General features: G+C 42.1%; 1 protein-coding gene across 4 annotated transcripts in view; it reads left to right on the top strand.

Annotated features, from left to right (window-relative positions):
- Positions 1–25,866, top strand: part of MATN2 (matrilin 2) — a 223,629-nt gene that overhangs the window by 136,078 nt on the left and 61,685 nt on the right. For all 4 annotated transcript variants that reach the window (XM_056522421.1, XM_056522419.1, XM_056522420.1 and 1 more), the window contains 4 exons: positions 16,966–17,088; positions 18,157–18,279; positions 19,844–19,966; positions 23,047–23,169. In XM_056522421.1, the coding sequence (XP_056378396.1) occupies positions 16,966–17,088; positions 18,157–18,279; positions 19,844–19,966; positions 23,047–23,169 (492 nt within the window). The remainder of the gene's footprint in view (positions 1–16,965; positions 17,089–18,156; positions 18,280–19,843; positions 19,967–23,046; positions 23,170–25,866) is intronic.

Raw genomic sequence — 25,866 nt, 5'->3', positions numbered from 1 at the left:
CCATCAAGTTACTGTGCTACGTTTCGGTTTTCACAATGAGATCTTTCTCAAGCCAATTACACATCTTACTTCCTTTTATATGGGGCTCGATTTATAGTGACCTCGATTTATAATATATTCATGTAAACAGATATAAATAGATACAAATATTACTGATTAAGTATATACAAATAATATAAATAATGTATATACAAATAGATACAAATAATAATGATGTAGTATACATCATTACATAAAAACAGCTGGTGATAAGTGATACATTGTGTCCAATATATATCCATATTCTGATCTTCATGTATAGTGTTGAGCGGCATAGGCCATATTCGAATTCGCGAATATTCGCGAATATATGGGCGAATATTCGTCATATATTCGCGAATATTCGCATATTCGTAATATGCTCGTTTTATTTTCGCATATGCGAACAATTCGCGTATGCGAAAATAACATATACGAAAAATAGTATATACAAAATTAACATAAGCAAACATTCGCATATGCGAACATTAGCGAATGCTATTTTTCGCATATGCGGACATTCGCATATGTTAATTTTCGTATATGTGAAAATTCGCACACCAGTCTCACACAGTAGTATTAGAGCCTAATCTTTACACCACACAAGCTGGAAGCAGAGAGGGATGATCACTGTCATGTGTACTGTGAAAAAAAAAAAAAAACGAATATTCGTAATTACGAATATATAGCGCTATATTCGCGAATATTCGCGAATTCGCGAATATGCGATATTCGCGAATAAAATTCGTATTGCGAATATTCGCGAGCAACACTATTCATGTACACAAAAACATCTACAGTGTTAACATATTGCATTCAGAAGTGGGCAGTGACTCACCTGTTAGCTCTAATATCAAGTGTACACCCCCATCATCTCTTCATCACGCTGTGTCCGCTTGTACACAAACAGAGAGCGCAGGACTGAAAACCATGTCCGTACTTCCTGCACTCTCGCGGGGTTTCTCAGAGCCGGGGACCAGCCGACAACACAAGAGCTCACACATGCGTCTTGTGTTCACAGATTCAAGCGGCCGGTCGTGCAAGGGGGATCCCACATTCCATCTTCAGCGCAGGCGCTGTGTGTGTTCTCCCGTTCGTACGGCCATCTTGGATATGGGAACACTACCATTATTGCCCATGTACATTAGATCATAGAACCGGTATAGTACCTGTAAAAGCATTAAGGTCAATGCCTACTGAATGCATTTCCATATGATGGACAACGATCATTGAGGTACAACATAAGCATCCGCCATCCTATACATCTCAATGTTAGACTAGACTCTAGACTATTTTTTAAAAGGAGTATATATATATATAGATGAGTCCCTCAGTAATATAAATACCACACAAACTGCATGGACTCTATTGCAGTGTCCTCTGAGTCCCCCTCCTTAAGCTGAGTATGTTAAATGGTTAATAAGTGCCTATGTAATCTAATGTAATGTATATATGATGTTATGTACCTTTAAATGTTGTTACCAAATCTTGTAACCAAAGAAGGTACCAGTAATCAGGTGACTTATAGGGTGATCTATAGGACCTTTCCAGAGTCTCCCCCATAAAAACCCTTGGAGGAGCTAGCTAGTGAGTTCTAGTTTCAGTTTAGAGCATGCTGAGGAACAGTCAAGACCTGGAGAGAGTGTCTGGTGTCCTGAGGAGACCCAAGGCCGACCACACAGCCACGCTTCCAGCAACAAAGTGCCTCGCGTGTGAAAGTCACAACCTAGTAAGCTACATACGGAAGAAGTCTGTCTAGTCAGTCCTAGTCAAGTCAGTCAAGATCAGTCTGCATAAAGAGTCAAGTCAGTCAAGATCATCTGCGTGGGCCTGCAGCAAATTGTCCAAAATCCACTACAAGTCCCAGTGAGCCCTAAAGTCTCTGAAGTCACTGGTCACCTCCTTGGGCCTAAGTAAGCTGTACAGACTATACAATCTGTCTGCCTCAGTAAAGCTGCCATTGTTCCGTAACCTGGATGTCCGGGCAGAGCGGGGGGTAAGATGGCGGCGGGTACCGGAGTGCAGGAGGAGGCGGCGGGACCAGCGATCATGGTGGGACCGGCGGCAGGCAGCGGTGGGATCAGAGGCAGTGTGCAGTGGTTTCCAAACCGTAACCCTTCCAGATGTTGCAAAACTACAACTCCCAGCATACCCAGACAGTCCAGGCATTCTGGGAGTTGTAGTTCTGTAACATCTGGCCCTCCCTACAACATCTGGAAGGCTACAGTTTGGACACTGTTCTCCTCCAGTTGTTGCATAACTACATATCCTTTGGCTGCCCAACATGTCCTTCGGCTGTCCGTGCATGCTGGGAGTAGTAGTTTTGCAACATCTGGAGGCACCCTGGTCGGAAAACATTGAGTTAAGTAACAAACTCTCAGTGTTTTGCAATCAGTGTGCCTCCAGCTGTTGCATAACTACAACCCCAAGCATGCACGGACAGCTAAAGTCCTAGCATGCCATTCAGCTGTCACTTCATGGTTAGAGTTGTAGTTTTTGCAACAGCTGAAGGCACACTGGTTGCGAAACACTGAGAGTTTGTTCCTTAACTCAGTGTTTCGCAACCAGTGTGCCTCCAGCTGTTGCAGACTACAAATCCCAGCATGCACTGATAGACCATAGATGCTGGGAGTTGTAGTTTTGCAACAGCTGGAGGCACACTGTTAGGTAAGAAATTCTGTGTTTTGCAATCAGTATGCTCCCAGCTGTTACATAACTACAACCCCCAGCATGCATGGACAGCCAAATGGCATGCTGGTAGTAGTAGTATTGCAAAAGCATGAGGTTTTTGGTATCGGAGGCAAGTCTAATTCTTGCATCCGGGTCCGTCCCTATGCAAATCCCTTATTTAGGTCTGAAATTCGCATGGCACTCTCTCACTTCAGAGCCCTGTATTTCAAGGCAACAGCCCAATGGTGCTCCTTCTCTTCTGAGCATTGTAGTTCACCCGCAGAACACTTTACATCCACACATGGAGCATTTCCACCCATGGGGTTACAAATTTTGGGGGGCATTTTCTCCTATTACCTCTTGTAAAAAATTGTAAATTTGGCGAAAAAACTGCATTTTAGTGAAGAAATTTTTTTTTTTGCATTTACACATCCGACTTTAACAAAAAGTTGTCAAACACCTGTGTGGTGTTAAGGCTCACTGTACCCCTTGTTACATTCCTTGAGGGGTGAAGTTTTCAAAATATTATGCCATGTGTTTTTTTTTTTTTTTGATGTTCTGGTGCCCGCAGTGCACTTGATGTCCACACATGGGGTATTTTCATACTCAGAAGAGATGGGGGTTACAAATATTGGGGGGCGTTTTCTCCTATTACCCCTTGTAAAAATGTAAAGTTTGGGGGAAAATCAGCATTTTAGTGAAGAAAAAAAAAAATTACGGAAAGTTGTCAAACACCTGTGGAGTGTTAAGGTACACTGTTCAACTTGTTAGGTTCCTTAAGCGGTGTAGTGTCCAAAATAGTATGCCACATGAGGCAAAAACTCACTCTACAAAATCCCATTGTCGCTCCATCCCTTCTGAGCCCTCTATTGCCCTTCCGAACACTTTACATCCACATATGAGGTATCTCCTTACGCAAGAGAAATTGGGTTAACATTTTGGGGGGTATTACTCTCCTTTTTCCCCTTATAAAAATTAAAAAACTGGGTCTACAAGAACATGCGAGAGTAAAAAAATTAAGACTTTCAATGTTATCCTTCACTTTGCTGCTATTCCTATGAAACACGTAAAGGGTTAACACACTTTCTGAATGTCATTTTGAATACTTTGAGGGGGTGTTGTTTTTATAATGGGGTCATTTATGGGGTATTTCTAATATGAAGGCCCTTCAAATCCACTTCAAAACTGAACTGGTCCCTGAAGAATTTCGATTTTGAAAATTTTGTGAAAAATTGGAAAATTGCTGCTGAACTTTGAAGCCCCCTGATGTCTTCCAAAAGTAAAAACATGTCAACTTTATGATGCCAACATAAAGTAGACATATTGTATATGTGAACCAATGTGTAATTTATTTGGGATGTCTATTTTCCTTATAAGCAGAGAGTTTCAAAGTTAGAAAAATGCAACATTTTGTAATTTTCATGAAATTTTTGAATTTTTCACCAAAAAATTATGCAAGTATTAGCGAAAATTTACCACTATGTTAAAGTAGAATATGTCACAAAAAAGCAGTTTCGTAATCAAATTCATAACTTAAAGCATTGCAGAGTTATTAATGCTTAAAGTGGCAGTGGTCAGATGTGCAAAAAACGCTCTGGTCCTTAAGGTGAAAATGGGCTGGGTCCCTAAGGGATTAATGAGGGACTCCAAACGAAAAAATATTGTAATATAATTACACCTAGGGAGATGTGTTGGTCCACAATGTTCATTGATTAACCATCAAATTACCAGACTATATCAAAGCAACAGTTCCGTGGGCACAACAAATATATAACTATATAATATATAAATGCGGCAAATGGTCCTCAGCTTCTCAAAAGCAACATCAAAAAGCTATATCTCACATGCTTTCAAGAAATATAATTCCTAACTTCAGCGCATTGTTCAGTCGTGTTGTCAAGATTCCCTTGGCATTCCAGATGAGTATCACTTCCACAAATGTCCCAAACACACTGTGAAAAAATAAAAAATATCAGAGAAAGAAAAATATGTACATACTATATACAGATGAACAAATATCAACCTCGATCAGTAAGGATCATGTCACCAGGCAAGATACTTAACCTCTTGGGGACGCAGGGTGTATGCATACGCCCTGCATCCCCGATCCTTAAGGACTCAAATCATTCAGCAGGCATGCCGGCACATCGCCATATTGGTGATTGCTGCAAATTCAGCTGCAAAATCGGTTAATTCAGACCAGCGATTTGCTATGATTCCGTTCCTCACTGCTTGCCGGGTGGGGATCCCGGCACAGTCCAGGCATCCCGGCACAGTGCCAAGGGGGTCCTGAGGACCCCCCATATCGACGATCACCGGTAAATATAAACCGGCGATCTGTGGCGATTCCGTGTCATGGGTTCACATGTGACCCCATGACCCAGAAAAGGATGATAATCAGTCATCATCCGTACTGTACTGGGAGGTGGCAGTATTGGCACCCCACCCCCGCCCAGTACAGATGTGATTGGGTGGTCATAGTGACCGCCCCAATCACAGTATATGGGGAGGGGGGAGGAGAGCAGGAGCATGTTGCTTCGCTCTGATCAGCACCATTTTATGTCTGGTGCTGATCAGGATGGAGCCCCGGTGCTGCATCTCTCTCCTCACAGTGTTTCTGATGCCCCTTGGCATTTTTTCTGTGATTAGGGAAAGCTTTAGATTAGACAGGGATAGAGTTAGGTGGTAAAAAAAAGATATATATATTTTTTTAAAAGCATACCATACTGTAGGTGTCTGCAGGTCCCGGGCCCTACTGGGTCGCTGTGGTCTGCGCAGACCTTTTTTTTGCTAAACATGTGGCCGGGCCCTCTTAGCTATAAAAGAGCGGTCCGTCATCATTAGCTAAAGCCCACCCGCCACTGATCAGTACCATAGTACTGATTCGCGTTTTTTTTATTTATTTGTGTCGCAGGTGCTTTTTTTTTATTTTTTGCACCTATAGGCGGTCCGTGCCACCAGCAGCAGGCCTGTGCTGTGTGGACGGATCGTACCTATTTAAAAAAACAAAGGTCAGGCAGTACTGAAGTGGGGACAACCTCTACCAGACCCTGCTCTACAGTATGGCCATGACCCGTCCGCGGTTCGAGGCCATTCGGAGATGTTTGCATTTTGCTGATAATGCAGCATGTCCCCCCCCCCGAACTGATCCCGTGTATAAAATCAGGCCTGTATAAAATCAGGCCGGTCATCAATCACTTCGGGGACAAATTTTGGGAGGCCAATGTCCCTGGAAGGGAGGTGGCTATTGATGAGTCTCTCATCAGCTTTAAGGGGAGAATCAGCTTCCGGCAATACATCCTAACCAAGCGAGCGCGGTATGGCATGAAGATGTATAAACTTTGCGAGAGTACCTCAGGGTACACTTGCAAGTTTATGGTGTATGAGGGACGAGACTCCCATTTTTAACCCCCAGAATGTCCCCCCACTCTGGGTGTTAGCGGGAAAATTGTTTGGGGCCTTTTGCACCCATTTCTAGATAAAGGTTACCACCTCTACGTGGATAACTTTTACACTAGTATCCCTCTCTTCACATCCCTCGCCGCCAGATCCACACTTGCTTGTGGGACATTCAGGAAGAATCAAAGAGGCCTTCCTTCCTATCTCCTGCAGACTCTTATTCCCCAGGGTGAGTCTCGTGCCTTTTCCCTTGAAAACCTGTTGCTGGTCAGGTATAAGGATAATAGAGATGTCTGTATGCTGTCCACAATTCATGGGAACGGCAGCACCCGTATCTCTGTTCGAGGTACCGTGGGACTGGTCCTCAAGCTTCATTCTGGACTACAATCGGTATATGGGGGGAGTTGATCTTTCTAATCAAGTCCTCAAGCTATATGATGCCATGCGCAAAACGCGGACATGGTACAAAATAGTTGCAGTCTACATGGTACAGGTTGCCATGTATAACTCTTTTGTACTGTCCCAGCACACTGGCAACACAGGGACATTCCTGGAGTTCCAACAGGAAGTTCTAAAGACCCTCATCTTTGGTGACTGCCAAGGAGCGGGTCAGAGCACCTCTGGAACTTCGATTCCCCGGATCGTCCCCGGCCAACACTTTCCAGGTGAGGTCCCCCACACTGGAAAGAAAGGACGATCCCAGAAAAAATGCAGAGTGTGTCACAGGAGGGGAATTCGGAAGGACACCACCACTCAGTGCGACACTTGCCGCAATCATTCGGGTGTCTGCATTAAAGGGGTACTCCGTTGCTTACACATCTTATCCCCTATCCAAAGGATAGGGGATAAGATGCCTGATCGCGGGAGTCCTTTGGATAGGGGATAAGATGTGTAAGCACCGGAGTACCCCTTTAAGGATTGCTTCAGGGAGTATCACACTTCCATGGAGCACTAAATTTTAATCCTTCTCCCTGATTTTAATTCCCCAGAATTCGACTCCAATGTACCAGTCCAGAGTACATTGTCTTCCAAATTTTAAAACCAACCCCTCCCCCCCCCAAAAAAACAACAACCCAAAAACCACTTCCTCAATACTCCTGATAATATCCCCCCCCCCCCCCCCCAAAAAAAAAAAAAAAAGGGAAGGGTCATGGGACACAGAGTTAACAGCATTGGGGGTTTGCAGTTGCCTCAAATGCGCAGCGCTCTCTCCCCACCTGAGCGGGGTGCGCATTTGAGGTAACAGAATAGGGACAGCCACACACATCACAATCCCAGAATGATGATTCAGGTATAGAATATAGGGTTTGGGGTGGGCATCATTTTAACTTTTGGCTGTACTCTGGGTCATCATTCTGGGAATATAATTAGCATATCAGTACTAAAATTGCAATTTTCATTTCCCCCAAACTACACTTCATCCATTCCTGGAAAATAAATTTAGGGAACACCCGCCTGTTCCAAATCTCCACTTCACCCCTATACACCTTCCCTAGGGGGTGTAATGTTTGTAATTAGTGTTGCTCGCGAATATTCGCAATTCGAATATTATTCGCGAATATCGCATATTCGCGAATTCGCGAATTTCGCGAATATAGCGCTATATATTCGTAATTACGAATATTCGTATTTTTTTTTTTTTTCTTCATAGTACACATCACAGTGATCACCCCTCTCTGCTTCCAGCTTGTGTGGTGTAAAGAAGGCTGTAATACTACTGTGCGAGTGTGAGACTGGCGTGCGAAAATTCGCATATGCGAAAAGTAGCATATGCTAATTTTCGCATATGCGAATTTCCACATATGCTAATTTTCGCATGCGCGTATTTTCGCATACGCGAAAATAAAACGGGGGTATAACGAATATGCGAATATTCGCGAATATATGACGAATATTCGTCCATATATTCGCGAATATTCGCGAATTCGAATATGGCCTATGCCGCTCAACACTATTTGTAATAGGCTCACATGTGGGTGTTCCTTTCTTGTATTTTCCTCTCAATGTATATACCGTAATTGTTAGGTCCGTAAGAAACATCGGCCTCAAATGTGAAGAGTTCTCGCTGAGCTCTGTCGTATTTCCAGGCGACAATTCGGAGTCACATGTTAGTTGTTCTCAGAAAGATGAAGCAGAGGTTGAAAATTGCAATTTTCCAAAGCTACCCTTCATCCATTCCTGGAAAATAAATTTAGGAAACACCTGTGCATTCAAAATGTCCTCTTTACCCCTATACCCATTCCTCAGGGTGGGTACTTTCTGTAATGGTGTCACGTGTGGGTGTTTCATTTTTGTATTTTCCTCTGAATGTATGTAACCGTCAGCTACTGATATGCCATAGGCCTCAAATACAAACTTACCTCTATGACTTCTGAGCCTTGTTGTGCGCCCGCCCAGCACGTTACCCCATATGCGGATGTCTTTCCATAGTCAGGAGAAAAAGCCCTCCAAAATTTGTAACCCAATTTCTCCAATTACCCCTTGTGAAAATGTTAAAGATTGGGTAACCCCAGCATTTTAGTGTAAAAAAAAACTAATTTTTAAAAATTGTTCAAAAAAACTGTGAGGTGTAAGTACTCATTGTACTCCTTGTTACCTTCCTTGAGGGGTGTAGTTTCAAAATTGTTTTTTTTTTTTTTTTTTTACATTTTATGTCAGAACCTCAACCATTGCAGTGCAAAGCACAACTTTAGGCCTCAAATCTCATCGCTGCTGTCTCACTCCTAAGCCCTGTTTTGCACCCGCATAGTGCTTTACCGCCTTATATGGGGTATTTCCTTATTCTGGAGAAATTGGGCTACAAATTTTGTGGAGCTTTTATTCTCTTACTACTAGTGAAACTAAAAAAAATTTGGTTAATACCAGCAATTCAGTGTTAAAAATCAATTCTTTCCAATGGCGCTCCTTCTATTCTGAGCATTGCAGTGCGCCCGCAGAGCACTTTACATCCACATATGGGGTATTTTCTTTCTCAGGCGAAATTGCACTACAAATTTTGGGGGCCTTTTCCCCTATTACCCTATGTGAAAATGTAACATTTGGGGTAACACTATCAGTATAGTGCAACAAATCTAATTTTTCACTTTTACGGCCCACTGTCCAAAAAAACCTGTGAGGTGTAAGTACTCACTGTAACCCTTGTTACGTTCCTGGAGGGGTATAGTTTCCAAAATGGTGTCACGTGTGTTTTTTTTTTTTTTTTGCTGTTCTAGCTCCATGGGAGGTTGGTAAAAGCACATGGCCCCGACTTCAATTCCAGCAAAATTCTCTCTCCAAAAGTCCAATGGTGCTCCTTCTGTTCTGAGACCTGAAGTGCGCCAGCAGAGCACTTAACGTCCACATATGGGGTGTTTTTTTAATTGGGAGAAATTGGGCTTCAAATTTTGGGGTTCATTTTCTCCTATTACCCCTTGTGAAAAAGAAAACTTTGGGGTAACACCATCATTTTAGTGTTAAAAATGAAAATTTTCATTTTCACCTCCAAATTCAATGCAAAGTCGTCAAACACTTGTGAGGTGTTAAGGCTTACTATACCCCTTGTTACGTTCCTTGAGGGGTGTAGTTTCCAGGATAGTATGCCATGTGTTTTTTTTTTTTTTGCTTTTCTGGCACCATGGGGACTTGCTAAATGCAACATGCCCCCAAAAGCCATTTCAGCAAAATTCTCTTTCAAAAAGCCAAATTTTGCTCCTTGTATTCTGAGCATTGTAGTGTGACAGCAGAGCACTTAACATCCACATATGGGGCGTTTTCTTAATCAGGAGAAATTGGGCTTCAAATTTTGGGGTTCATTTTCTCCTATTACCCCTTGTGAAAAAGAAAACTTTGGGGTAACACCATCATTTTAGTGTTAAAAATGAAAATTTTCATTTTCACCTCCAAATTCAATGCAAAGTCGTCAAACACTTGTGAGGTGTTAAGGCTCACTATACCCCTTGTTACGTTCCTTGAGGGGTGTAGTTTCCAGGATAGTATGCCATGTGTTTTTTTTTTTTTTTTTGCTTTTCTGGCACCATGGGGACTTGCTAAATGCAACATGCCCCCAAAAGCCATTTCAGCAAAATTCTCTTTCAAAAAGCCAAATTTTGCTCCTTGTATTCTGAGCATTGTAGTGTGACAGCAGAGCACTTAACATCCACATATGGGGCGTTTTCTTAATCAGGAGAAATTGGGCTTTACATTTTGGGGTCCATTTTCTCCTATTACCCCTTGTGAAAAAGAAAAATTTGGGGTAACACCAGCATTTTAGTGTTAAAAATAAAATTTTCCATTTTCCCATCCAACTTCAATGCAGAGTCGTCAAACACCTGTGAGGTGTTAAGGCTCACTATACCCCTTGTTACATTCCTTGAGGGGTATAGTTTCCAGGATAGTATGCCATGTGTTTTTTTTTTTATTTTTTTTTTTGCTTTTCTGGCACCATGGTGCTTCCGAAATGCAACATGCCCCCCAAAAACCATTTCAGCAAAATTCTCTTTCAAAAAGCCCAATGGCGCTCCTTCTGTTCTGAGACCTGTAGTGCGCCAGCAGAGCACTTAACGTCCATATATGGGGTGTTTTCTTAATCGGAAGAAATTGGGCTTTACATTTTGGGGTACATTTTCCTATATTACCCCTTGTGAAAAAGAAAAATTTGGGGTAACACCATCATTTTAGTGTTAAAAATAAAATTTTCCATTTTCACGTCCAAATTCAACGCAAAGTCGTCAAACACCTGTGAGGTGCTAAGGCTCACTATACCCCTTGTTATGTTCCTTGAGGGGTGTAGTTTCCAAAATAGTATGACATGTGGGTTTGTTGTTTTTTTTTTTTTTTTTTTTGCTGTTCTGGCACCAGGGGCTTCCTAAATGCAGCATGGCCACCAAAAACCATGACAGCATGCTTTTTCCCTCTTGAGCCATGTTGCGAGCCCACAGATCATTTTATGTCAACATATGAGGTATTTCCATACTCAAGAGAAATTGGGCTACAAATTTTGGGGGAGATTTAAATTACCTGTATAAAAAAATCTTTACCCTTCCGGTACTTTTTTGCAGCTGTATGCTATAGAGGAAATTCTTTTCTTTTTGAATTTCTTTTTTGTCTTGTCCACAGTGCTCTCTGTTGACACCTGATGCCCATATCGGGAACTGTCAAGAGCAGGAGAAAATCCCCATTGCAAACCTATGCTGCTCTGGACACTTCCTACATGGCAGAGAGCACTGTGGACAAGACAAAAAAGAAATAAAAAAAAGAAAAGAATTTCAGCTGCTACAAATACAGCTGCTAAAATGTATACAGCTGCTAAAATGTATTGGAAGGGTAAAGATTTTTTAATGTAAGTAATTTACAAATCTGTCTAACTTTCTGGCATCAGTTCATAAAAAGATAAATAAATAAACGTTTTCCACCGGAGTACCCCTTTAATACATTATATGCTTCACATGTATGGTTTCATTGAAAAATCAATATTTAACCCTTCAGGCTGTAAGGCACGTAGCTTGTCTATCCATACAAGTTCACGTCTCCTCAGAATTCTCTCTCTATCCCTACCCCTTATGGGTTGAGGTATATGGTCGATAATCATGAATCTCAATTGATCTAATGTATGTTCAAATTCGGTAAAATGCCTGGGGACTGGAAGCTCATTTTTACCTATCCGTATTGAGGATTTATGATTAGTGAACCTGATCTTGCATTCAGTGGTTGTTTCGCCCACATAAATCCCAGGACATGGACAAATCAAAACATAAATAACATGGTCTGATTTACAGGTAACATGATGGCGTATTTTGTATTCCATACCTGACACTGGATGTTTAAAGCTGTCACCCTTAATCATCAGTTTACAATTATCGCAGCTCATACATGGATAACACCCAGGTTTCAATGTGGTGGCTATATTTTTCTTATCAGTATACAGATCAGTACGAACCAATTTATCTTTCACACTAGTACAAAAAGAATGATACGCTGCACTCACCAAGTTTCCTGCAAAGGTGTCTCCTTTATTCATAAAGGATAAAAGCACGCCAGCAGGTACAGCGGGTACACAGACATGCGGGGGGAGTGGCGACAGACCGTTGTGTGCTCACAGCACTTCCTCGGGCCATACGTCACTCCGTCAAGAGGTGTGTTCTAGTACCTGCCGGCGCAGGTATCACCATGGTGACCATAACAACAAACAGGTAAAAAACACATTAAAGGTGAAAAACAAGTTAAAAATTACATCCTAATGACGTTGTGAGTCTCCCTCAGTATACACAACCGTTAGGTGGCTAAGAGTGCCCCCATTTCACATTTGTCGTTCAAACCTAATTGGCCTAATGCATCCATCCGGAGGATCCATTTGGATTCTCTCCTTAGGAGTTCCTGATTTTTATTATTATCTTTCCCAGCATATTCCACTTTTTCTATTGCACTAAATTTAAAGGGAATAGGTTCCTCTGCATGGCATTCAATAATATGAGCTATGAACCTGGTGACTCCCACCCCTGTACTGAGGGATCTAACATGTTCACGGATCCTATGAAACAATGGCCTAATGGTTTTGCCAATGTAGAACCTGCCACATTTGCAAATTAGGGTATACACGACATAACTAGTTCTGCAAGTAAAAAACTGCTCTATCTGTACGTCGTGCCCCCCCAACTTCACGAATCTGCCTTTTGTATTGTACTTACAATAGGAACATGTTGAGCAGGTAAAATTCCCTATTGGGCGACTATCTGTCAACCAATTCGTTTTCAGTTTTCTCTCTCTCTTATATATATATAATTATTTTTTTTTTCAATGTATCTTTCAAATTAGAAGCCCTCCTGTATGCTTATATGGGTGAAATTTTCAATTCAGGGATGTTGTCAAAAGAATGAGCAAGAATGTTCCAGTGTCTACTTATACTCTGACCGAGCTTCTCACTCAGAGGAGTAAATGTAGACACACAAGGAATACGTCTCGTAGCATTTTTGTCAGGGGTATTTGAATGTAGGATGTCCTCTCTCTTTATTAGCTCAACCTTACATTTGTGTGAGTGCACTCCCTGCTTGGGGTAACCTCTTTGTGTAAATTTCTGCCCCATGTCTCTCAGTCTTTCCTCTAGTGTAATCAAAACGTAAAAGCTTATTTCGATCTGTCGGTTTCACAAATAAGTCGGTTACAAGTCTGTCATTCTCTATGTACACCCAAGTATCCAAGAATTGGATTCCAGTCTTTAATGCCACCATAGTGAATTTGATGTCTCCATCTAAGTCATTCAAGTCTCATTCGTCATCTATGCCTCTCCAGATCACAAAGACGTCGTCTATATAACGCCACCACTTCAACACATTGTCAAAGTGGTATATATATAGACAACTCTTCTATGTTAGCCATTACAATATTGGCATATGTTGGGCCCATATTAGACCCCATTGCTGTACCCCTTAATTGTATATAGTACTTGTCCTGACAAAGAAAATAGTTACAGGTCAGAATTATTTCCACAAAACCCAATCTAAATTCTTTACAATCTGCAGAGTGTGAACTGTTGTCTAACACTTTGGTGATGCTCTGTATCCCTCTATCATGGTTTCTAGAGGTATACAAGCTCACCACATCAAATGAGACTAAAGTACAGTCCTCGGGGAGCCTAACCTCTTTTAATTTTAGTAAAAAATCTGCGGTGTCTCGAATATACGATGATGCACCTACAGCGTATTCACTGAGGATTTTATCTACATAAATTGCTGCTGGACTAAGTATCGAGTCTTGGACCGACACAATGGGCCCCCCTCATGGATTATTCAGGCTCTTGTGAATCTTAGGCAACATATATATCATTGGGGTCCTAGGGTGTTTAGGCAACAGAAAGGTATGTAGGTCCTCATCTATCACAACATCAAAGTTTTTAATCTACATTCAGTCATGAATTTTGAGTCATAACTCACACATCTATGTACCTCTGAATCTTGTATCTGTCTAAATACCTCTCTCTCATATAATCAGATTTGTCCATAATGACAACCACCCCGCCTTTATCGGCGGGCTTAATGAGGATGTTGTCATTATGGACAATCTCCTGCAAAACTTTATGTTCAGATCTTGACATATTGTTAAATCGTTTATTAATACCTGTATCTTTTCTAAATTTTTTCTATATATATATACTACTTTTTGTATACAGTCTAGAGTCTAGTCTAACATTGAGATGTATAGGATGGCGGATGCTTATGTTGTACCTCAATGATCGTTGTCCATCATATGGAAATGCATTCAGTAGGCATTGACCTTAATGCTTTTACAGGTACTATACCGGTTCTATGATCTAATGTACATGGGCAATAATGGTAGTGTTCCCATATCCAAGATGGCCGTACAAACGGGAGAACACACATGCCGCCTGCGCTGAAGATGGAATGTGGGATCCCCCTTGCTCAACCGGCCGCTTGAATCTGTGAACACAAGACGCATGTGTGAGCTCTTGTGTTGTCGGCTGGTCCCCGGCAGCTCTGAGAAACCCCGCGAGAGTGCAGGAAGTACGGACATGGTTTTCAGTCCGGCGCTCTCTGTTTGTGTACAAGCGGACACAGCGTGATGAAGAGATGATGGGGGCGTACACTTGATATTAGAGCTAACAGGTGAGTCACTGCCCACTTTTGAACGCAATATCTTAACATTGTAGATGTTTTTGTGTACATGAAGATCAGAATATGGATATGTATTGGACACAATGTATCACTTATCACCAGCTGTTTTTATGTAATGATGTATACTACATCATTATTATTTGTATCTATTTGTATATACATTATTTGTATTATTTGTATATACAACATCATTATTATTTGTATCTATTTATATCTGTTTACATTAATCTATATATATATAAAACTCAACGTGTGTGTATGTATGTATGTATGTATGTGTGTATGTTCCACAAAAACTTTCAAATGGCTAAAGATATTAACATGAAACTTGGCACACATGTTACTTATATGTCAACAACAAACATAGGATAGGTGATTTAACCCTTACTCACCCCTATTTGCCAGGGGCGGGGCTTATGTTTAAAGTCCCATACAAGTCTATGGGAAATATATGTTACCGCATAACTTCCAAACGGCTGGAGATATTTCGATAATACTTGGTCACATGTTACTTATATGTCCACTTAAAATATAGAATAGTTAATTTAACCCTTAACTACCCCCATTTGTGAGGGTCAGGGTTTTTGTTTAAAGTCCCATGCAAATCAATGGGAAATGTATGTTCCCACATAACTGCCGTACGGCTGGAGATATTTCAATACCTGGTACACATATTACGGATCGGGATATGAGGACGGGATGGGAGGTCGGGATATGAGGTCAGGTAGGAGGTCGGGATAGGAGGACAGGATTTGAGGACAGGATATGAGGATGGGATAGTAGGTCTGGATAGGAGGTCGAGATATGAGGATGGGAAAGGAGGACGGGATAGGAGGTTGAGATAGGAGGTCGAGAAAGGAGGACAGGATTGGAGGTCGGGATAGGAGCTTGAGATTGGAGGACGGGATAGGAGGTTGAGATAGGAGGATGGGATAGGAGGAGTAGATAGGAGGACGAGATAGGAGGTTCAGATAGGAGGATGGGATAGGAGGACGGAATAGGAGATCGGGATAGGAGGTCGGGATAGGAGGACGGTATAGGAGGTCGGGATAGGAGGACGGTATAGGAGGTCGGGACAGGAGGTTGAGATAGGAGGTCGGGATAGGAGGACAGGATAGGAGGACGGGATATGAGGACGGGATAGGAGGTATGGGTCGGGATATGAGGACGGGATGGGAGGTCGGGACGGGAGGTCGGGATAGGAGGTCGGGATAGGAGGTCAGGTAGGAGGTCGGGATAGGAGGACAGGATAGGAGGTCGAGATATGAGGACGGGAAAAGAGGATGGGAAAGGAGGATGGGATAGGAGGACGGATAGGAGGTCGGGATAGGAGGTCGAGATAGTAGGTTGAGATAGGAAGTCGAGAAAGGAGGATGGGATAGGAGGTCGGGATAGGAGCTCGGGATAGGAGCTCGAGATTAGAGGACAGGATAGGAGGTGGGGATAGAAGGACTGGATAGGAGGACGGGATAGGATGTCGAGATAGGAGGACAGGATAGGAGGTCGGGATAGGAGGACGGGATAGGAGACAGTATAGGAGGTCGGGACAGGAGGTCGAGATAGGAGGTCGAGATAGGAGGACGGGATAGGAGGTTGGGATGTGGGGTTGGGATATGACAACAATATATGAGGACGGGATATAAATTCAAAAGCTTCCTCCTTTGTTTATTTTCCTCCCCAACAAGGATTAGGAAGGAAAACCGGGCAACGCCGGGTACTCAGCTAGTATATTATAAATCGAGTTCACTGATGAGCCCCATATAAAAGAAAGTGATGTAAGATGCTTAATTGGCTTGAGAAAGGTCTCATTGTGAAAACCGAAACGTAGCACAGTAACTTGATGGGTGAATAAAACCACGCTATTGCTTGTTACCCTGGCGTGCCGCTTCTTCTTCTGTTGGATATGTTACTGTGCTATATACAATGTTTGATAGACAACATGACATCCAAAAAAAAGGGTTACCTGCAGTAGGGGTAATGGAAATGGACAGGGATATAAAACAAACAATAACTGTCTCCTAACTGATGGCTGTTTGTAAAGTTTTAAAATCATGTTTTCCTTCCAAGCTCAAGTGCCATAGAGGTCATGCTGAGCTGTAGCATGCTGTACTCATGTATCTTCAGCGTTTCCCATGCAAATGAATGTGTGTGTGGGGGGAAGGGGGGGTTGGCCTTGGGGTAGGATGTCTGACCACTTTCAGATATGGGATATGATTTGTTAATCACTTTGATATGTTATAGTAGCCATTTATTATTGTACCCTTGTGTTGTGCAGCTGAGGACTTATGTGCTACAGAGAAACATGGATGTGAACAGATCTGTGTCAATACTCTGGGATCCTATTTCTGCCAATGCCATGAGGCGTATAAGTTGGCCAGAGATGGCAAGTCTTGCATTGGTAAGTATTTATGTGTAGACACAGGTAACTAGATAAAGAATTAGGATTCCAGGTCAACTACAATACAGATATACAAAGTTTATTTGGTGCATACAATTGCATAAAGTTACTTTAGTCTAACTCATGAAAGCTTTCCATGTTAGTGGATACCACTATGGTGTTGTCTTCTCTTTACTCTTTTGCCATGGTTCTTCAGCTCTGAGCTTTGCTATAGATTAGAAGATGACACTGTGATCATAAAGGGATCGACATGATCAGCATTACAACAAGGCATTTTAATCCCCCCAACTACCGCTGACTGGATATTTTCTCCTTTTGGGACCATTCTCTGTAAAGTGTAAACCCTAGATCAGCATATTCTGAAATACTCAGACAAGCCCATCTGGCACCAACAACCATGCCACTGCCAAAGTCACTTAAATTCCCCTTCTTCTCTGTTCTGCTACCCAGTTGGAACTTCAGCAAGTTGTCTTGACCATGTCTACATGCCTAAATGCATTGAAATGCTGCCATGTTATTGGCTGATAAGCTATTTGTGTTAAAGGGGTATTCCAGGAAAAAACTTTTGTTTATTTATATCAACTGGCTCCAGAAAGTAAAACAGATTTATAAATGACTTCTATTAAAAAATCTTAATCCTTCCAATAATTATCAGCTGCTGAAGTTGAGTGGTTCTTTTCTCTCTGGTAACAGTGCTCTCTGCTGACATCTCTGCTTGTCTCGGGAACTGCACAGAGTAGAAAAAGTTTGCTATGGATTTGCTTCTTCTCTGGACAGTTCCCGAGACAGGTGTCATCTGAGAGCACTTAGACAGAAAAGTACAACTAAACTTCAGCAGCCCATAAGTACTGAATGGATTTAAAAAATGTAAAGAAGTAATTTACAAATCTGTTAAACTTTCTGGAGCCAGTGATTATGTAAAAAAAGTTTTTTTCCGGATAACCCCTTTAACAAGCCCTAATAACCTAATAAAGTTGGCAGCGAGTGTATATACTAAATAAATTGCTATTGGTGTGACCTGAATATATCTTCAGTTGCAGATTGTTATATTGTTTTACTCTTTTTTAGTTGTGGATTATTGCGCTCTGGGTACCCACGGTTGTCAGCACGAGTGTCTTAATGCTAACAACTCTTATGTCTGTCAGTGCCGGCCTGGCTTTATTCTGAACCCGGATAAGAAGACTTGTCAGAGTAAGCAAATTCTTTGTCCTTCTTTTGTGGATATCAATGTCGGAATAAATTAGGAGCAGACATGACAATTCCTCGGTGGTTTTGCTGATTGTGTCAAATTATAACAGACGTCAGCCAGTTTCACCCACATTTTCCAACTTGTTTGTGCAGAGTTGTCCTTTATAAATAAAAGTTTTATCCATAGGTGACACTGGGAACATTTGATGGATTAAAGGGGTACTCCTGTGAAGAACAATTTTTTATTTAAATCAACTGGTGCCAGAACATTGAACAGCTTTGTAAATTACTTCTATTTAAAAATCTTAATCCTTCCAGTACTTATCAGCTGCTGTATACTACAGAGGAAGTTCTTTTCTTTTTACATTTATTTTCTGTCTGACCACAGTGCTCTCTGCTGACACCTCTGTCTGTCTCAGGAACTGTCCAGAGCAGGATAGGTTTGCTATGGGGATTTGTTCCTGCTCTGGATAGTTCCTGACAGACAGAGGTGTCAACAGAGAGCACTGTCGTCAGACAGAAAAGACATGTAAAAAGAAAAAAACTTCCTCTGTACTATACAGCATCTTGTGCAAGTTTTCTTTTTGATTTTTTTTTTCTGTTTGACCACAGTGCTCTCTGCTGACACCTCTGTCCATGTCAGGAACTGTCCAGAGTAGGAGAGGTTTTCTGTGGGGATTTACTCCTACTCTGGACAGTTTCTAAAATGGACAGAGTTGTTGTCACGGACCGACCAGGGGACAGGGAGAGTGAGCCCTAAACTGACCCTAAAACCGCTCTCCCTGCCTACTTGCCCATCCACCCTAAACGGTGGATTGACAACTGAGCGACGGTCCCTCCCTGAACTAAAGTGCAGTGGGCTTAAAAACACATACTAAAAAACAGTCGGTCACAAACCAGAAACATTAGTGGAACATAGAACTCTATAACAGATTACGTTCAGAGGACACAGATCAGTGAGCAGCACAGAGGACACTATAGACCTATGGTAAAGCACAGAGGAAAACACTAGCTTAGTGATCATGTACTCTAAGATCAGTGCATGTACAAAAGCTCCAAAGATCTGAATAAAGAACTAATATACAAATGGGGATTTGTTCCAGCTCTGGACAGTTCCTGACAGACAGAGGTGTCAGCAGAGAGCACTGTGGTCAGACAGAAAAGAAATTTAAAAAGAAAAAACTTCCTCTGTAGTATACAGCATCTGATAAGTACTGGAAAAATTAAGATTTTTTAAATAGATGTAGTTTACAAATCTGTTTAACTTTCTGGTGCTAGTTGATTAAAAAAAAAATAAAATATTTTTCACCGGAGTACCCCTTTAATGTCTAGAGCAGTGTTTCCCAACTAGGGTGCCTCCAGCTGTTGCTAAACTACAATTCCCAGCATGCCCGGACAGCCAAAGGCTGTCCGGGCATGCTAGGAGTTGTAGTTTTACAACAGCTGGAGGCACCCTGGTTGGGAAACACTGCCCTAGGAAAATAAGTACTTCACCTACCAGAGATCCCTATTTTCCATATCGACCATGAAGCACAGTCTATTATTGATGTCTCTTTACTTTCCCCAGGACCTGATTACTGTGCGCTGTCTAATCCCGGCTGCCAACACCAGTGCGTAAATACCGACGATTCCTATCATTGTAGATGTCGCCCCGGATTCTCACTCAATGCTGACAAGAAAACTTGCACAAGTAAGTTTGTTTCTTTACTTTTCTGTTTATATTGTTCTTCGGTTTTCACTACTCTCTAGTACATTGGCAATTTGCAGCTATGCTGCATGGACCTACTAGCCCCTTTGACCTACCCCTCATTTCGTTCCTTGCTATGACGGAGCACATTACACTAACACAGAGACCAGTGCACCCAACTCTGTTTCAGAAGTGACATGGTCCCCATCCCCATGCACTGTATACCGCTACAGTCATGGCCAGAAGTTTCGAGACACAAATTTTAGTTTTCACAAAGTGATACTAAACTGAAGTGCAGTATGGTGTATAGGGTAGAAAAAATGTCCGTCTCTGGTGATGGTCTACTGGAGGTAGTAGGATTAGGACATCTGGTAATGTCTTTTAAGGGTGCGTTCACACGCTCTTTGTTTTTCCGGGTTTTCCGCTGCGTATTTGAAAGGGGGCGGGCTCTTCTCGGCTATCCGCAGCAGATTTTCCATGGAGGAAATTACGCTGCGGAAAATCCGCCGCAAGCCCTATTGAAGTCAGTAGGGACTGCGATGGATTTTCCGCAGCATAAATTCCGCCGCGGAAAATCTGCTATGGACAGCCGAGAAGATTCCGCACCTTTCAAATACCCAGCGGAAAAGCCGCAAAAACAAAGAGCATGTGAACGCACCCTTAAGTCGGTTTACTACAGAAGTACACAAGTAACGCGTTTCTGGTCCGTACCAGACCCTTCGTCAGGCAAGGTGTATACCTTGCCTGACGAAGGGTCCGGTACGGACCAGAAACTTGTTGCTTGTGTACTTCTGTAATAAACCAACTTTAAAAGACATTACCAGTTGTCCTAGTCCTACTACCTCCAGTAGACCATCACCAGAGAAGGTCGTTTTTTTCTACCCTATACACTGCTTTTCACTGGAAGGACAAGCCTGATTCCAGAGGACCGTGGCTGCAGGCCTAGATATTGTGTAAAGTCTACTCAGGTGTTGTGCTCTCAGTGCAACCCTGCCCGGTGAGTATCACTCCAACCACCACTGACACCCTCCACATGAACGTACTTCACTAGGGGCTCAATCCCTTTCCCCTTTTTTCTTTTTCTTTCCATTGTGAAGTACAGTATAGGTATTTCATACATTTTTAAACGTTTATTGAAAAATACATCAAGTTTTTGCAAATATTTACAGTGTTGACCCTTCCTTTTCAAGACTTCTGCAATTCGCCCTGACATGGTTGATATCAGCTTCTGGGCCAAATCCTGACGGGTAACAACCCATTCATGTCTAATCAGTTCTCAGAGTTTGTCTATGGGAGAGACAAACCGCTATTGAAAACGTAAAAAAAAAAAAATTCACAGTTTCCAATAAAAAGGCAAAAAACACCAGAAAAAAAGCAAAACCGCAGGAAAACACAGTGGCAATATTCGGACAAAAAAAACAAACGCTGGCAAAAAGCCAAGTGGAAACTTTGCCGAAGGGTTAATAAATACATAATAGGATTATATCCACCGGCGCTACATTAGCGATGAGCATGACTTTAAGATTTCCAGCTAATCCCCAAAAGGCTGCTGGCATAAATTAAAGGGGTTATCCAGGAATCGAAAAACAGACCTAATTTCTTTGAAAGACCGCTCTCTGTCTGTCTCCACTTTGGGTGTGGTTTTACAACTTGGTTCCATTCACTTCAATGAAACTGAGCTGTAGAACCACACCCAAACTGGAGACAGACAGGGAGTGGTCTTTGAAAGAAATTATCTCTTTTTTTCCGATTCCTGGATAACCCCTTTAATGTGGACCCTGTGCAACACCAAGAAAGCTAATATCTGCCGCCAATCCAAGAGTGCCGATGCTGCTAAAGCACTTGTTATTATTCTGGTGCCTAGACCCACATAATGATTGAGAATATGATACTTTGTAAAAAAAAAAAATCACCTGTAAAATGAAAGAAAAACTGTAGTACCTGATAAAAGGCGAAGTCCGAAGTAGATATTGTCCTGTGTCCTGAGGTATTGTGGGTGTTTATCCGTGAGGAGCTTTGATCCCGATGCCACGGCTCTGGGAGTACTGCCCCGGTGGCGTCTCAACCAGCGTGTAGTCCGCGTGTAACATAGCTGTAAAATAAAGTGTCAGGCCCTTTTGTGGCTTTTTTATGCCAGATGTATTTTGGCACTCAATTTGGGATGTATTTTGGGTTGTTTACATCACAGATGATAAAAGATATTTTTTGGGCTATAAAAAGTACCTGTCATGTCCCACATGTTTTTCTTTTACTCAGTACCTAATTCTGATTATGTATGTATAATTTGTATGTATCTAGCAGCTATATTTCTCTCACAAGTACCTTTTTTTTTAGTGCTCACTTAGTTTTTCATCCTGCTGAGGTATCGTATACTTCCCTTGCCCTTACTCTGCATGATTCATCTTCCTCCCTGAATCTGCTGTTCTGGTCTCTTCATCCAATCACTGCAGTCTGCTCTATAACCCCCTCCTCTCTGTTTTCATGCTGCAGCCTGATAAACAGGACAGGAGTGAGCACAGAGTCTTGCCTAGTCCTGCCCTCATTTCCTGGACTTTGTCCCAGTCTGTACTTTATCTTTGACAAAGATGATGCTGCAGTCGGACAGGATTATATATATTCTGGATGGTATGGGGACTCCTAGTGGTCCTTTTTTATAAGCCATAATTTCTACAAAAAGGAGCTAAATAAAATGAAAAAGTATAATAGAAAGGTTATTGTTTTGCCAAGATGTACAACATATAAAAAGTTTTTGAATCTAACAGTGCCCATTTAAAAAAATAAAAAAAAGTTTTTTTTTAAGTTGAAAATGTGGCCCAAAAAACATAATGTGCATAAAGCTTTTCTATTCATAACAGGCTGGATTTTGTGCTCTGGGTGTACTATAAATATGGCTTCATCTGCACTGAATTACACTGAAGTCTGTAGATTCTGGCAGAACATTACCCTGTAATATTAATGATGCTTCAGTCAGAACATTTTATTGGGATCCTGAGTTTTCTTTTTTTATACAGTCACTTTGTTGTCTGTAAGTACAATGTGTGAATGTACAATACATAGTTCTCCTTTTATTTCTCCTTTTACAGAGATTAACTACTGCACGCAGGGCGACCATGGATGCGAACACGAATGTGTCACCGGCGACACCTCATTTGTATGTAAATGTCGTAAAGGCTACGCTCTGAATCGCAACGGGAAAACCTGCAGAAGTAAGTTGCTATAGAGATGTCATATTTCCTGACAGAAAAGATCACTGCAATTATACAAGGCAGAGAAACACATGAAGTCACAATCCTTCAGCTCCATCTTATAAGTAAACATTAGGATCCTGATACGTCCTGTGACACCCCCTCCCCGCTCCCTTCTTCTAATCTTTAAACTCAGTCTTGCTCATTGCTAAAAGAAAATGCATTAAAGGGGTACTCCACTGGAAACATTTTTTAAATCAACTGGTGCCAGAAAGTTAAACAGATTTGTAAATTACTTCTATAAAAAAAAATATATCTTAATCCTTCAAGTACTTATCAGCTGCTGTATGATCCACAGGAAGTTCTTTTCTTTTTGAATTTATTTTCTGTCTGACCACAGCGCTCTCTGCTGACAACTCTGTCCATGTCAGGAACTGTCCAGAGTAGGAGAGGTTTTCTGTGGGGATTTGCTCCTACTCTGGACAGTTCCTAAAATGGACAGAGGTGTTGTCAGGGACCGACCAGGGGACAGGGAGAGTGAGCCCTAAACTGATCCTAAAACCGCTCTCCCTGCCTATTTGCCCATCCACCCTAAATGGTGGATCAACAACTGGGCGCCAGTCCCTCCCTGAACTAAAGTGCAGTGGGCTTAAAAAAAAAAATACTAAGAAACAGTTGGTCACAAACCAGAAAGAGGAACATAGAACTCTATAACAGATTAAGTTCAGAGGACACAGATCAGTGAGCAGCACACAGGACACTATAGACCTATGGTCAAGCACAGAGGAAAACACTAGCTTAGTGATCATGTACTCTAAGATCAGTGCATGTACAAAAACTCCAAAGATCTGAATAAAGAACTAATAAAGAAATAGAGTTAAAAACACCAGACAGGAAAATGGATGAGTCTAAACAGACTCCAGGAACAGAGAGGAATATAGCATAATCCCCCAGAACCTGCAGTAGACACAAAGTCCCCATGGTCCGGTAACAGTGATCTATCGCTAAACAGGAATAATTGCAATCTCTCAGAAAACCTCCAGTAGACACGGAGTCCCCATGGACAGGTAACAGGGATGCCTAGTTACAACTCAGAAAACAGATACAACAGGATATAATTATGGAACACTGTTCACACTGAACACAAGACAGGAATAATCGCAATCCCTCAGAAAACCTCCAGTAGACACAAAGTCCCCATGGACATGTAATAGGGATATCTAGATCAGAACCTCCAGAAGACAAAGGAATGTCCCCATGGAGCGGTAACAGAGATAGCTAGATCAGAGCCTCCAGTAGACACAGGAATGTCCTTATGGAGCGATAACAGGGATATCTAGATCAGAGCTTCCAGTAGACACAGGAATGTCCCCATGGAGCGATAACACAGTTAGCTAGATCAGAGCCTCCAGTTGACACAGGAATGTCCTTATGGAGCGATAACACAGAAAACAGATACAAGAGAAAACACAGTGGAGGAGATTTATCAAAACCTGTCCAGAGTAAAAGTTGCTGAGTTGCCCATAGTAACCAATCAGATCACTTCTTTCATTTTTGAAAAGGCCTTTTGGAAAATGAAAGAAGCGATCTGATTGGTTGCTATTGGCAACTCAGCAACTTTTCTTCTGGACAGGTTTTGATAAAGCTCCCCCAGTGTGAACAGATATAGAACAGAAAGGATATACAAATCCTAAAACAGACTAAACAAACACAGCTAAAAATCTACTAAGAGCATGCCACATAACCATGGCTAAAACCAAGACATACAAGGTGCATGCTAAAACAGAGATAGTAGATTAAAAGCTCAAATAAAGAGTGTATAAACAAGAGCTCCCAGCAGCATGTCAGGATCTCAGGAAGTCCATATGTAATGATCTCAATCACCAACCCAGAGGCTAGACTGGGCTGACTTTAAAGAGACACACCCTAGGAGCTATTGGCTAGCAAGCCAAAGGCTTTCACTATTCCCTGACCAGGAAACATAAAACTGTTCACACACAAGAAAATCCAATGGCTGTGTGTAGACCAAGACAGACATGACAGGTGTCAGCAGAGAGCACTGTGGTCAGACAGAAAGGAAATTCAAAAGGAAAAGAACTTCCTGTGGATCATACAGCAGCTGATAAGTACTGGAAGGATTAAGATTTTTTAATACAAGTAATTTACAAATCTGTTTAACTTTCTGGCACCAGTTAATTTAAAAAAAATGTTTTCCAGTGGAGTACCCCTTTAAAGGGGTACTCCGCCCCTAGACATCTTATATTCTATCCAAAGAATAGGGGATAAGATGTCTGATCGCCGCGATCAGATATCTTATCCCCTATCCTTTGGATAGGAGATAAGATGTCTAGGGGCAGAGTACCCCTTTAACCCCTTAAGGACCAATGACGTACCGGTACGTCATGAGTTTGCTCCCGTTCTATATGGGCATGGCGTGGCCCCGCGTCATAGCGGGTCGGGCCTGGCCTCTAACAACGGACGGGACCCGTGGCTAATAGCGCGCAGCACTGATCGCGGTGCCGCGCGCTATTAACCCTTTAGACGTGGCGTTCAAAGTTGAACGCCGTGTCTAAAGTGAAAGTAAAACCATGCCGGTTAGCTCAGGGACCTGTTCGGGATCGCAGCGGCGACCCGAACAGCTTACATGACAGTCGGAGGGTCTCTACCTGCCTCCATGCTGTCCGATCGCTGAATGACTGCTCAGTGCCTGAGATCCAG

This window comes from Hyla sarda, chromosome 5, assembly GCF_029499605.1.
Source record: "Hyla sarda isolate aHylSar1 chromosome 5, aHylSar1.hap1, whole genome shotgun sequence".
Taxonomy (NCBI): domain Eukaryota; kingdom Metazoa; phylum Chordata; class Amphibia; order Anura; family Hylidae; genus Hyla; species Hyla sarda.
The sequence above is the reverse complement of the archived record's forward strand: the minus strand, read 5'-3'. Positions and strand labels throughout refer to the sequence as shown.